Genomic DNA, 13,321 nt, shown 5'->3' with positions numbered 1-13,321 from the left:
AAGCTTTTGCTTTTTTAAAATTGGCATCTGGATATGAAGCCTAAGTTGAGTTTAACAAGATTAATGAGAAGGTATATTATAATTATCATCTTCCTTTTATTTAAATAATATAATGCATTAATCGTGCTGATAGGAATCTAAAAAATGAGGTATGCAAGCAGAAAAATACTTACATGTAGACATTATTATATTCCTTGCATTATTATCTATGAAATGTGGTAGTAACCAAATTGATAAAATCAATTTCAGGAAAAGTGTCGTGTAAACTACAACTTAAATCACCAATTGGAATATAGTCCATGTAGGCATGTAGGCCAATATGATACATGGTTATTCCTTTTTCCAACTCTCAATTGGGCATCTTATTATTAATTTTGAGAAATGTTAAAATAAAATGCTACATCAAGTGGCGCCACATGCAAATTTAGATCTTTGAAGAATCTAAGATGGTCTAAAATGTTGCAATGTAATTTCGGGTTGCATTAATAATATTACTAATTATTTAAAGGCTTATATTTATATCATGCAATATGTTTTGTTGCGTGTCAATTACTGTATCAGATAACGTGTTAATTACTGTATCAGATAATGTTTCCTTTAAACATTTTTATATCTATTTAAGATAATATCGTTGTCTATGGTTAGACATGGATCTAATTTTCAAAACAAACTCTAAGCATTATCAAAAAAAATCAACAACTACAAGTATCAAAAAAGCAAAAAAAAAAAAAAAAAAAAAAACTAACAATACAAAAAAGTAAAGAAAAAGAAAAGGCATAAAATTCAACCCACGCGATGTGCAAATCTTCGACTAATATTGTTTGGTTTTATTATTTTAGATTTATTTTCAAATAATAATTTTTTACAGTTTCTAAGTTATATATACAATATTGTTTGAAAGAAAATTCGCTAATATTTAACGTTATGATTAAAAATATATATTTATTAAAAGTAAAGAACAATTCGTGCATTGCACGGGTGTTAAACTAGTATAATACTAATAGTTAAGAGAAATATAAATTAACTTACAAAAATTTTGTTTTCCAAAAAAGAAAAAAAGAAACGGAATACGCTATTAACAAATATATTTTTATTTGGGGATAATATGTCTTAAAACCATTAGGATCCTCTCATAATACGATTAACAAATATATTTTTATTGGTAATTAATTCAAATAATAGGACTGTCAATCAATATATTTTTAGAAAGGTAATCAATGTATTTTTAGAAAGGTGTTGAACTCATTTAAATGTTATTTGGTTATCAAAAAGTGATTACTTATACAGAATCTTTGAAAACGATGCTTTTTAAAAAATCAATATGGTTTTAAATAATTTTAAATGTTATACTTTTATTTTTAATCATCAATTATTATTTTAAAGTCGTTTACTAAGAGGCCATAATGTTAATAAATAAAAAATTAAGTGATTTTTGTGTTAGATTTTAAAGTACACATGGATATAATCTACTCTATTTTTATAATCAAAATTGTATTGTTGATATTGTACAACAGTCATTTATATCTAATATTAGTTACCTTTTACAGTTCTTTATATATCGTTCAATCATTAATTTGTCTTTTTATATGGAGTTTATATAAAAAAAGATAGAGTTTTAGGAAAAAAAATATGAAAGATAAATATAATTAAGGGAAAAGTATAAAAATAAACATTGTGGTTACATCCATTTTCGAACAACACCCATGTGGTTTACAAGTTTGCAAAGTGGTACCATGTACTTCATTCCGTTAGCAAACACATACCAAATTGACTAACGGTGTTAAAAGTCAAAGGGAAAAGAGTTAATTTGGTTATTTTATTTATTTATTTTTATAAATTGACCCATTTATTATCTAATTATCACAAACAAATTCTAAAATAAAAAATAAAAATTAAATATACCATCTTCTCATCACTCTTTAATTTTTTTTTTCTTCTTTCTCTCTCCTCTCTCTCTCCTCTTTATTAATTTCTCTCTCCAAAATCAATTAAATTTACAAGTTTTCAATTTAATGACACTTATAAGTGTCATTGTGTTGAACTACGCTTCGAACGATCAATCAACCACACAGAGAAACAAAGTACACAAAGATCACAGATTGGATCTTGGAACAACAATCAAAAGAATACACACAGAATTTACCCTGGTTCGGCTTAACTGCCTACATCCAGCAACTTCACTAATCAATGGAGATTACAACAAGATTGAAACAGTTTCTCCTTTTCCAGAAACTCTCGTGTTTTCCCAATCCCCAATTCAGATTATCACAGTGTACACTTATGACTTAGTCTAAGAATCTCTCCTGTGAAACTACTTCCCAACCCAGACCTTTTATAGCCTTTACAAAGTTGTGAAAATACCCAAAATATCCTTACTCAAAAATGTACAAACTCAGCAAGACCTACTGACCAGTGGTAACACAGCAAGACCATGTTGACCTGTATTATCACCTCAGTACCATGCTGACCACAGCCATGCTGACTTGATAACTCAGCATTCCGACTTCTTGATTTTACTCTTGCTGACGGGTTGACTTACAATTACGCTGACTTGTTGACTCAGCATCATCATCAGCAAGTGATAGAAAACAACGACTTACAATCTCCACCTTGTCTTTCTATTCACTCCATCAACTAGTGAAGAAAATACACTCAAGGACCACTGACCATCCTAACCAGTTTCAAGCAATGTTCAAATTTATTACTTGAAACAGATTTGGTCAGCATGTCGGCTGGGTTATCCTCAGTTCCCACTTTCACCACCTGAACAGTACCAGTGCTAATCACATCCCTGACGAAATGCATTCTCACATCTATGTGTTTGGATTGCTCGTGAAAAACTTGATGTTTTGACAGATGTATAGCTCCTTGGCTATCACAGTAAATCTTCAAACCATCAATCTGTGTCACTCCAAGTTCCGTTAAGACTCCTCTCAGCCATATAGCTTCTTTTACTGCCTCTGTAACAACAATAAACTCAGCTTCGGTTGTTGACAAAGTCACAACTGACTGTAGACTTGCCCTCCAACTTATTGCAGTTCCAAACACAGTGAATACGTACCCGGTTTGGGATTTTCTAGTGTCAATGCTACCAGCATAATCAGAATCAACAAAACCTGCTACATTATCCACTAGGGCTTCAGCTCCACCATAACTCAAACCTTTACTCAGTGAGCCTTTGACATACCTCAGCACCCACTTCACCGCTGACCAATAAGCTCTTCCTGGATTTGCCATGAACCTGCTGATGAGACTCACAGCATGAGCCAAATCTGGACGTGTACAGACCATCGCATACATTAGACAGCCTACAACACTCGAATATGGCACCCTCTCCATGTCTTCCTTTTCCTCATCAGTTTGAGGACTTTGCTTACTGCTCAGCTTGAAGTGACTTGCAAGTGGAGTGAGAACGACCTTTGAATTCGTCATACCAAAACGTTCTAACACCTTGCTCAGATAAACTGACTGACTTAGGAATAGCTTCTTTCTTCCTCTGTCTCGAGAAATTTGCATCCCTAAAATTTTCCGTGCTGACCCGAGATCCTTCATCTCAAACCGTGTGTTTAGTTGTGCCTTTAACTGATTTATGGCTGCTTTGTTTTGACAAGCTATAAGCATGTCATCAACATATAACAAGAGATAAATCTTAGAGCCATCACTAAGATCTCTACTATACACACACCAGTCATAACTAGACCTATGAAAGTCCTGACTTATCATAAACTCATCGAACTTCATGTACCACTGTCTAGGGGACTGTTTCAGACCATATAGAGACTTCTTAAGCAAACATACCCGCTGGTCTTTATCTCCTATTTCAAAACCCTCTGGTTGTTGCATATATATGACCTCATCCAGGTTTCCATGAAGAAAAGCTGTTTTGACATCTAACTGTTCTAATTCTAGATCAAAACGAGCTACAAGAGAGAGAATAATCCTGATAGACCTATGTTTAACAACCGGTGAATAGATTTCATTAAAGTCTATACCTTCCTGCTGAGTAAACCCTTTGGCCACCAACCTAGCTTTAAACCTAGGTTCCTCTACACCAGGTATCCCTTCCTTTCTTTTAAACACCCACCTTGAACCGACCAACTTCTTATCAAAAGGTTTATCTACCAAAATCCAAGTTTCATTTTTATCAAGGGATTTTATCTCATCCTTCATAGCGTTAAGCCACTGTTCCTTGTCAACCGAATTCACAGCTTCCCTATAGGTTACAGGTTCAGACTCTTGTACTTCCTTAGCAACACTAAATGCATAAGCTACAAGGTCCTCAAAACCATATCTAACCGGGGCCCTAGGGACTCTTCTTTCACGGTCTCTAACAAGTCTATAGCTTTGACTGGACTCAGTATCATTACCATCACTGACTTCTTGCTCGGTTTTACGGGTGTTTTCACTATTTTCTTCAAGCTCCACCTCATTCTTAACACTCTCAAGGTTTTGAATGGACTTAGGACTACTCGGTTCTAACTGAGTTTTTTTTTGGTTTTTCCGATAAGGAAAATCCATCTCATTGAACACAATATTTCTGCTGACTATGGATTTCTTATAACCAGATTCTAGGCACCACAACTTATAGCCCTTGACTCCTATAGGGTAGCCTATAAAAACACATCTTAGAGCCCGAGGTTCTAATTTTCCCTGTCTAACGTGTGCAAAAGCTGAACAACCAAACACTCTAAGTTTTTCATAATCCTCTGGGTGATCAGACCACATTTGCATAGGTGTTTTAAAACCTATAGCAGATGATGGGCACCTATTGATTAGGTAACACGCAGTTTGCACTGCTTCAGCCCAGAAAGACTTAGGGAGACTGGATTGGATTAACATGCACCTAACTCTTTCTAGGATAGTGCTATTATACCTCTCTGCTAGGCCATTCTGCTGTGGAGTTCCAGGAACGGTATGATGTTTAGTTATACCTGACTTCTTGCACAAAGTGATGAAATCTTTGTCAAGAAACTCCAAACCATTGTCGGTTCTCAACCTTTTGATTTTCTTTCTTGTTTGGTTTTCCACTAACACTTTCCAATCCTTGAACGTTTGCAAAGCCTCATTCTTATGAGCTAGAATATAAACCCATACTCTTCTAGAGTAATCATCAATAAGAGTCATAAAATAGGTCCTCCCACCATGAGACTTAGTTCTTGTTGGCCCCCATAGGTCAGAGTGAATGTACTCAAGAATGTCCTGGGTTCTATATATTGCTGACTTAGGAAACTTGACTTTACTAGACTTCCCTAAGACACAGTTCTCACAGAAATCTATCTTTCCTATGTGATCTTTACCAAGACAACCCTGCTTCCTAAGTTCATGTAAACCAACTTCACTCACGTGACCTAGTCTAAGGTGCCAAAGATTGGTTCTATCAGTTTTAGACTCGGTGAGATTTGCGGTAGAGACTAACACAGTACTACCTAGGAGTGTGTATAGGCCATTACTCATGGTACCTTTCATAACAACTAAAGGTCCTCTAGATATCCTTATGATACCCCCTTCGGCTCTATAATTGTATCCTTGTTTATCAAGCGTACCCAAAGAAATTAAATTTCTTTTCAGTTCTGGCACATACCTCACACCGGTCATAATCCTTTCTTGACCATCGAACATCTTCAGCCTAATGGAGCCTTGACCCAGTACCTTGCACAACTTGTTGTTGCCTAGAAGAACCCTCCCACCTTCCTCTTGAAAGTCTTCGAACCACGTCCTGTTGGGAGTCATATGGAACGTACATCCGCTGTCCAAGATCCAGTCAGTGTTTGGATCTTTATCAGTGACAGCAAGGACCTCAGCGCTCTCATAACCTTCTTCTACCACAGCGGCTTCGCCTTGATCTTTAGGCTGACCTAGACTCTTGTTCCTCTCAGGACAGTTTTTCCTGAAATGTCCTTCCTTATGGCAGTGAAAACACTTGTAGACCTTGCCTTCTTTATTGCTTGAGGATGTAGTTTTGGACTTTTTCCCGTTCTTGTTCTTTGGCTTGTGAGAGTCCTTTTTCTCAGACCTTCCACGAACAAACAATCCTTCTGCAGCTTCAGTGTTGGTGTTGGCCTCAATCTGTTTTGACTTTAGCGCCATCAGAACTTCTTCCAGACTTAGTGTTTCTCTAGCGTACTTCATGGTTTCAACAAAATGACTGAAAGACTGGGGTAAAGAATTCAAGATCATTATGGCCTGATCTTCATCTTCAATCTTTACCTCTATGTTCTCTAGGTCAATTATGATCTTTGAGAAATCATCAAGATAGTCTTCAACTGGCTTGTCCTCGTTCATTTTGAAGCCGAAAAGCTTTCCCTTAAGATAAACCCGATTGGTGAGTGTCTTCGTCATGTACAACTGTTCAAGCTTGAGCCAAACCCCAGCAGCTGAGGTTTCCTTCGAAACTTCTCTTAGCACTTTATCGCCAAGATACAGGACGGTCGTACTGTAAGCCAATTCAAGAAGATCTTCTTTCTCCTCCTTCGTCATTGTCGCCGGAAATTCCTTCTCGCCCTTCAGAGCCTTCGCAACCTTCATTTGAACCAAGATTGCCTTCATCCTCTGTCTCCATAGAGCAAAATCTCCCTTACCATTGAAACGCTCGATCTCGATCTTTGTAAAACCCATTGCTCTGTTCTTGATTAGCTCTGATACCAATTGTTGAACTACGCTTCGAACGATCAATCAACCACACAGAGAAACAAAGTACACAAAGATCACAGATTGGATCTTGAAACAACAATCAAAAGAATACACACAGAATTTACCCTGGTTCGGCTTAACTGCCTACATCCAGCAACTTCACTAATCAATGGAGATTACAACAAGATTGAAACAGTTTCTCCTTTTTCAGAAACTCTCGTGTTTTCCCAATCCCCAATTCAGATTATCACAGTGTACACTTATGACTTAGTCTAAGAATCTCTCCTGTGAAACTACTTCCCAACCCAGACCTTTTATAGCCTTTACAAAGTTGTGAAAATACCCAAAATATCCTTACTCAAAAATGTACAAACTCAGCGAGACCTACTGACCAGTGGTAACACAGCAAGACCATGTTGACCTGTATTATCACCTCAGTACCATGCTGACCACAGCCATGCTGACTTGATAACTCAGCATTCCGACTTCTTGATTTTATTCTTGCTGACGGGTTGACTTACAATTACACTGACTTGTTGACTCAGCATCATCATCAGCAAGTGATAGAAAACAACGACTTACACATTGTAAGTGTCATTAAATTGAAAACATGTAAATTCAAACAAGCTTTTCTCATGGGGGGTTTCGCTCTTAAACCCAGATCGGCGAAAAGGTCGTCGATTAGAGTATTACAAAGAGCTATTTCTAAAACATTATCGCGGGGGCATAACTCAATTATTGCTCCGATTAAAGGCCTAATTAAAGAACCCGACTGGATTTTGAATTTGAATCCAGAAAAACATCAGCATAATGAGAATTTGACTGTTAGCAGTATTAATTTCAGCACCGATGGAAGTTTAGAAGATGAAGATTCATTAGAGAGCCAAAATCTTCATTGGGCCCAAGGAAAAGCAGGTGAAGATCGTGTTCATGTCGTTGTATCGGAAGAACACGGATGGGTTTTCGTCGGAATTTATGATGGATTCAAAGGTCCTGATGCTCCTGATTATCTTTCCTCCAATCTTTACTTGCTGTTCATAAAGAACTTAAAGGTTTGCTATGGGATGATAATCTCGAATCAAGTAAAATATCTGCTCCTTCTTCCTCTCCTGTAGAAAATTCAATTGAATCAAGATCGGAAGAAAGATCACAAAGTTACGATGATTGTTCCCCTACTTTTGATTCGAATTCGAGGCGAAAAAGGAGTAGGAATTCAAGGGGAAAATACAGGGAGCTGCAAGTAAATGGGAGGAAAATCAGATGAGATGGAAATGTGAATGGGATAGAGAAAGGATTGAACTTGACAGGAGATTAAAAGAGCAATTGAATCGATCCGGGTCCGATTATGGTTCCATAAATCATTCAGATGTGTTGAAAGCTTTATCAAAGAGGAGAGAGGGAGAGTACAAATGTCGTACAATTGAAAATATGTAAATTCAATTAATTTTGGAAAGAGAAATTAACAAAGAGGTGAGAGATGAGAGGGAAAGAAGAAAAAAAAAGAAATTAAAAAGAGATAGAGAATATGGTATATTTGATTTTTATTTTTTATTTTAGGGTTTGTTTGTGATAATTAGATAATAAATGGATCAATTTATAAAAATAAATAAATATAAGGACCAAATTAACTCTTTTCCCTTTGACTTTTAACACCGTTAGTCAATTTGGTATGTGTTTGCTAACGGAATGAAGTACATGGTACCACTTTGCAAACTTTTAAACAACATGGGTGTTGTTCGAAAATGAGTGTAACCACAAGGTTTATTTTTATACTTTTCCCTATAATTAATATTTTATTGGTCTTCATTAAAAAAAAAGTTAAAAGGATATATAAAAAGAATGGGAAAAAGTTATATATATATAATACTAACAGTTAAGAGAAATATAAATTACCTTACAAAATTTTTGTTTTTCCAAAAAATAAAAATAGAAATGGAGATATATTTTTATTTGGGATAACATGTCTTAAAAAGGATCAAGATTTAACAAATACAATATATTTTTATTGGTAAGTAATTCGGATAATGGGCTTGTCCAATCAACGCATTTTTAGAAAGGTGTTGAACTCATTTAAGTATTGTTTGGTTATCAAATAATGATTACTTAAATAGAACAAGCTTTGAATACGGTGCTTTAAAAAAAAATCAATGTGATTTTAAATAATTTTAAATGTCCAGATTTTTATTTTTAATCATCAATTATTATTGAGTTCTTTACATAAAATTCATGAATATAATAATGTTTATTATTTAATTAATATTGATAATTTAATCAATATAATATCAAAAATATGAATCTTTATTTTATAAATGTCAAATGTTTTAAGTGGTTTAGTGGATGAACTTGTAGTGGAAATTCATTAACCGCTAACTTTGACATAATTCATAAATTTTATTGACAAAATTGTAGATAATCTTTAAAATTTGAATTTCTCTGTAAATTTTCATTATTATTTTATGGTCGCTTATTAAGAGGCCATAATGTTAATAAATAACTAAAAATTAAGTGATTTTTATGTTAGATTTTATTTAAAGTACATGTGGATATAATCTATTCTATTCTTATAATAAAAAATTGTATTGTTGATGTTGTAGACAGTCATTTATACCTATTTATTTTATAAACCCCCCATTATATTTGACAAATATCATGGGTTTATAAAAAAGGAAGGTATATATGGACATGAAAAGTTGAAGGGCCAAATAATGCAAATAAAAAGAATCTGTATTATACAACCCCTTAGGGTGAGTTACAGAAAATGTGATTTGTCTTTGTTTGTTTTCCATTTAGAAGAACACAATGTACAAAATCAGAGGGCCTAATATGCTAAAATGCTACACAAGATTGCAAGACAAGTCAATTAAACTACCATCCCCAGGCAGATATCAGATCAAGCCACCTCTTTTTTTGAATTTCTCATTCAAGGATAAAATCACAACCCAAACCCAAAACCAAAAATCATTAAATCTAACAAAAAAAACCATTCATCTACACTTCATATGTGTCTACACTACTGTCCATAGAATCTCCTCTCCTGTGACATTCCGATACCGGTGTCCTTACTTCTGTTTGATCCATATCAATTGAAATTTCATCTGCTGTTGCAGATTGAGACTTGTTATGATGTCTTCTATTGTGCCTTAGCTTAAGTATCCTTGCAAGTACTTGCACTATGTCTCTCATGGCAGGCCGCTTTTTCGGTAATCGGTTTATACATTTATATGCAAGAGCTGCTACATCATTCAGCTCATTCAACTCGAATTTCCCTTCTAGCCGTGCATCCGCGATTTCCTCCCATCCCACATTCCCCTCAGCGTTCATTGCTGCCTGTTTAAGAAACAGCACAATTTGACTAATGCAAGGATGCACATTTCCAGCACAAACTAAAAGCAGTAAGTGAACGAGTGGTTACCAGTTCAACATATTCCATGAGACCTTGCTGAGGATTTCGTCCGGCTATAAGTTCGAAGAGCAATACTCCATAGCTGTAGACATCACTTTTCTTAGTGAAGTTTCTTGTTGATATGTACTCGGGATCAAGATATCCGAATGTTCCCCTTATGTTGGCAGCATGTCTGTCAACCATCTCTTCTCTTGACAGCCCAAAATCAGCTACCTAATTGAAGATCATCACAATAAGGATAAGCATTTTTGGTTTATCATTTCAGCAAAAATTTGACATTTTGCAAGACATACCCTGGCTTTCATAGACTGATCTAACAAAATGTTAGATGATTTGATATCCCTATGAATAACCGGAGGAACTGCCTGAACCAAAAAGCATTAGCAAACAAATTCAGTGAATCGATCGGTAGTTGGTATTGAGTTCAACTAATAATTAAGAACTGTGCAGAAACACATTGTGCAATTGTGTAACTAAAACGAAATTATACCCCGTCATGAAGATACTCCAAACCCCTTGCTACATCTAATGCAATATGAACTCTCAAATCCCAGCTTACTGGATTATTTTCATTACCTGCATGAACCAGAAAAATAAGCGAAAGATATAAATTTCAATGAAAGTATGTCATTTTTCAACAAACAAAACCCAAGGGGCCTAATATTATACATGCATCAATGGCAACTTCAACATATAAATTCAAGCTAAAAAACTCCATAAAATGAGACAGAGCGTGTATGAACATAACAAAAGTTTCATTTTCGTCGCAACTTGTAACTCTACAAGAATAAGGTTCTTTGATTACTGAATAAAATTAAAATTGTTATGATATAGAAAGTTAGATGCTCACTTACTGTACAAATGAGAAGCTAAACTGCCTTTACTCATATAGACATATATAAGCATGTGCTGCCCCTTTTCTGCACAATATCCAACCAAATTCACCAGGTTCCTATGATGCAACCTTCCCAGTAGCATGACCTGAAAACGATCAAAAATTAAAAACCACGACATGATTAGAAACGGTGCAAAACTCAGTCAAGGCCTGAACATTTAATCAAAGACAATGATTCAGACACTAGATTTAATGTGAACATGAACAAGACATGTCAGTACAAGTTGTCATAACTGGACTTTAATTCTATGAATAAACACATTTAATGGTCAAGCCAAGGCACATGGTTTGTGCAAGTTGCAAACTTTTTGGTACTAAAACAATAAATGTAAGAGGTGCCTGAGTTAATACCTCGGTCTGAAACTCTTTCTCCCCCTGCTTAGAATCAGTTGCAAGAACCTTCACAGCAACAATTTCACCACTTGACATCTGAGCTTTATAAACAGGACCAAAAGCACCTTGCCCTATCAGGGTCGTAAAATTACAGGTCGCTTTTTGCAAATCCCTGCACGAAAACAATCTTATACATTATAACTCAACAAAGATAAATAGCAATGCCAATAGGCGAAACGGTTTCAAGGAAAACATACTTGAAAGAATACTCTGGTATACCAGAAAATGCCACCACATTACTCTTTTTGAACCCTTCAAGCCACAACGACATGCCATTGCGTCCAGTTTTTACAGGTGATTCTGGAGCGAGAGTTGAGTCTGATAATATTATACATGAATCAGCACCATTTGTCCTGATAGGAATGGCTGCAGCTCTCCTTGAACTGCTATTCCCAATCTGTGAGCGCTTCCTATGATACCTAAAGCAGATGAGTCCTAAAACAGCCAAAAGTACTCCAATAACCACGCCTATCGAAATTCCGATGATCAATCCCGATGACTCCCCTTTCATTTCAGTGGGATTTGCTATTTGTTATAGATGCATCCAGTCCATTGATTAAACTGCAAAAGAAACCAAGTTCAGAAGCCATACAATTTGTATTTTGTAAACCAGTCAAACAATCCTATCTTGAATTGCCTCATGAATTTTGACCTTTCAATTATCCAGGAGTTGAATATTGCCATAAAATGCAAGGATTGGCTAGTTTACATTTCAATTAGTAACATGAAAAGTCAAATCAAGAGAAATTATTTTCTAATTCATAATCAAAAGAGGGAAAAATAAAAGTCATTTCTAGACAAAGATTGAATTGGTATAAAAAAGATAAGAAATAACAACTCCTCCGTATACAGAAGATTCAACTAGAATTGTCTTGTTAGCACAATAACACAACTGATTTAGCAAAAAATAAAATAAAAAAACCCTCCAAAAATACCTTGTAAAGATTAAATCTTTTTCCTTTGAAACTCCCAAAAATTTGAACTTTTTTTATCAGCCCAGAAAACTAATCGGAATTCCAATAGAAACACCTAATTTACCCTAATCTAATTTTCCAAATATAAAACTTTCTTTGTTTGTTTCAAAAAATCCATCAATGCTGTCAAATAAGATTAAGCAGGGTCTAATTAGAATTAACCAAACCTAGTGAATCTAGAAATAATTATGAAACTCTGAACTGTCTAACACTCATCTTTCCATCTTCAGAGAGAAATCAATACAACAAAACAAGGAAGCGAAACATTAGATAGATCTCTATGGTTTCAGAAAACCTAGTAAAATCAAAAGTTTTCCTAGTAGTAAAACAAACATTATTAAAAAAAGTGAAAGGAAAGAAAACAAATCGAAAAACCAGATCAAGTACAGAAAGGAAAAGGAATAATTGAAGACATTAGAGTCAGAAAAAAACCTGTTAAGTGAAGGAAGTGGAGGAAGTTAGATGTTTGTGGGAAACAGAGGTTAGAAAGAAAGAAGAATGACAGAAAGGAATCTCAAAACGGAGAAACCAAACCACATAGGATCTCTATCTGCTTCAATAAATATGCTTTATTTTTTTTTTGGACAAACTAAATTACTGTATTAATTAACGATAATAACACAAACACTTTTTTTTATTATTTTTATAATAATTTAATACTTAAAATTAAAACTGGCAGATTCAGTTTCCATTTGCAAGTCTCGAGTTCAAAAACTAGCCTTGAACTTTGTGTTCTGACTAATATGTCCCTAAGATTAGGAATTTATGTCTTGTGATTTTTTCTGCTTTTGATAGGCTGTGTTTCAGGACCACGTCAGATTCAATCCGACAAAACCTAACTCAATTAAAACTCAATTAAATTGTCCAATTTTATTATAAACACAACAATAATGAACTTTTCTTTAATATTAGTATTATTTTATTTATTAAATGATGGGTTTACCATACTGAATGTTTTCGTTCAATTGAATCAATTAAGTGATGAGATGAGATGAGATGGTTCAATTGGAATTGGGAACATATCTA

General features: G+C 34.8%; 1 protein-coding gene across 1 annotated transcript; it reads right to left on the bottom strand.

Annotated features, from left to right (window-relative positions):
* Positions 1-9,333: 9,333 nt before the first annotated feature.
* On the bottom strand, positions 9,334-12,935 carry LOC136218975 (calcium/calmodulin-regulated receptor-like kinase 1). The gene is made up of 8 exons (XM_066006160.1): positions 12,728-12,935; positions 11,519-11,882; positions 11,280-11,433; positions 10,888-11,014; positions 10,524-10,609; positions 10,327-10,398; positions 10,043-10,246; positions 9,334-9,957 (listed from the first exon to the last, which is right to left on the bottom strand). The coding sequence occupies exons 2-8, from the start codon at positions 11,830-11,832 to the stop codon at positions 9,619-9,621; spliced, it is 1,296 nt and encodes a 431-aa protein (XP_065862232.1). The 5' UTR covers positions 11,833-11,882; positions 12,728-12,935; the 3' UTR covers positions 9,334-9,618.
* Between the last annotated feature and the right edge of the window lie 386 nt (positions 12,936-13,321).

This window comes from Euphorbia lathyris, chromosome 2 (genome assembly GCF_963576675.1).
Source record: "Euphorbia lathyris chromosome 2, ddEupLath1.1, whole genome shotgun sequence".
In the NCBI taxonomy this organism is placed as follows: Eukaryota; Viridiplantae; Streptophyta; class Magnoliopsida; order Malpighiales; family Euphorbiaceae; genus Euphorbia; species Euphorbia lathyris.
Note: the sequence above shows the minus strand (reverse complement) of the source record. Positions and strands in the feature narration are given on the sequence as shown.

Coding starts and splice junctions, on each gene's coding strand:
- LOC136218975 (XM_066006160.1), bottom strand. CDS start 11,832: ATGAAAGGGGAGTCATCGGGATTGATCATCGGAATTTCGATAGGCGTG. Junction 11,015..11,279: donor AGAAAGAGTTTCAGACCGAG/GTATTAACTCAG, acceptor GATCGTTTTCAG/GTCATGCTACTGGGAAGGTT. Junction 9,958..10,042: donor TCATGGAATATGTTGAACTG/GTAACCACTCGT, acceptor TTTCTTAAACAG/GCAGCAATGAACGCTGAGGG.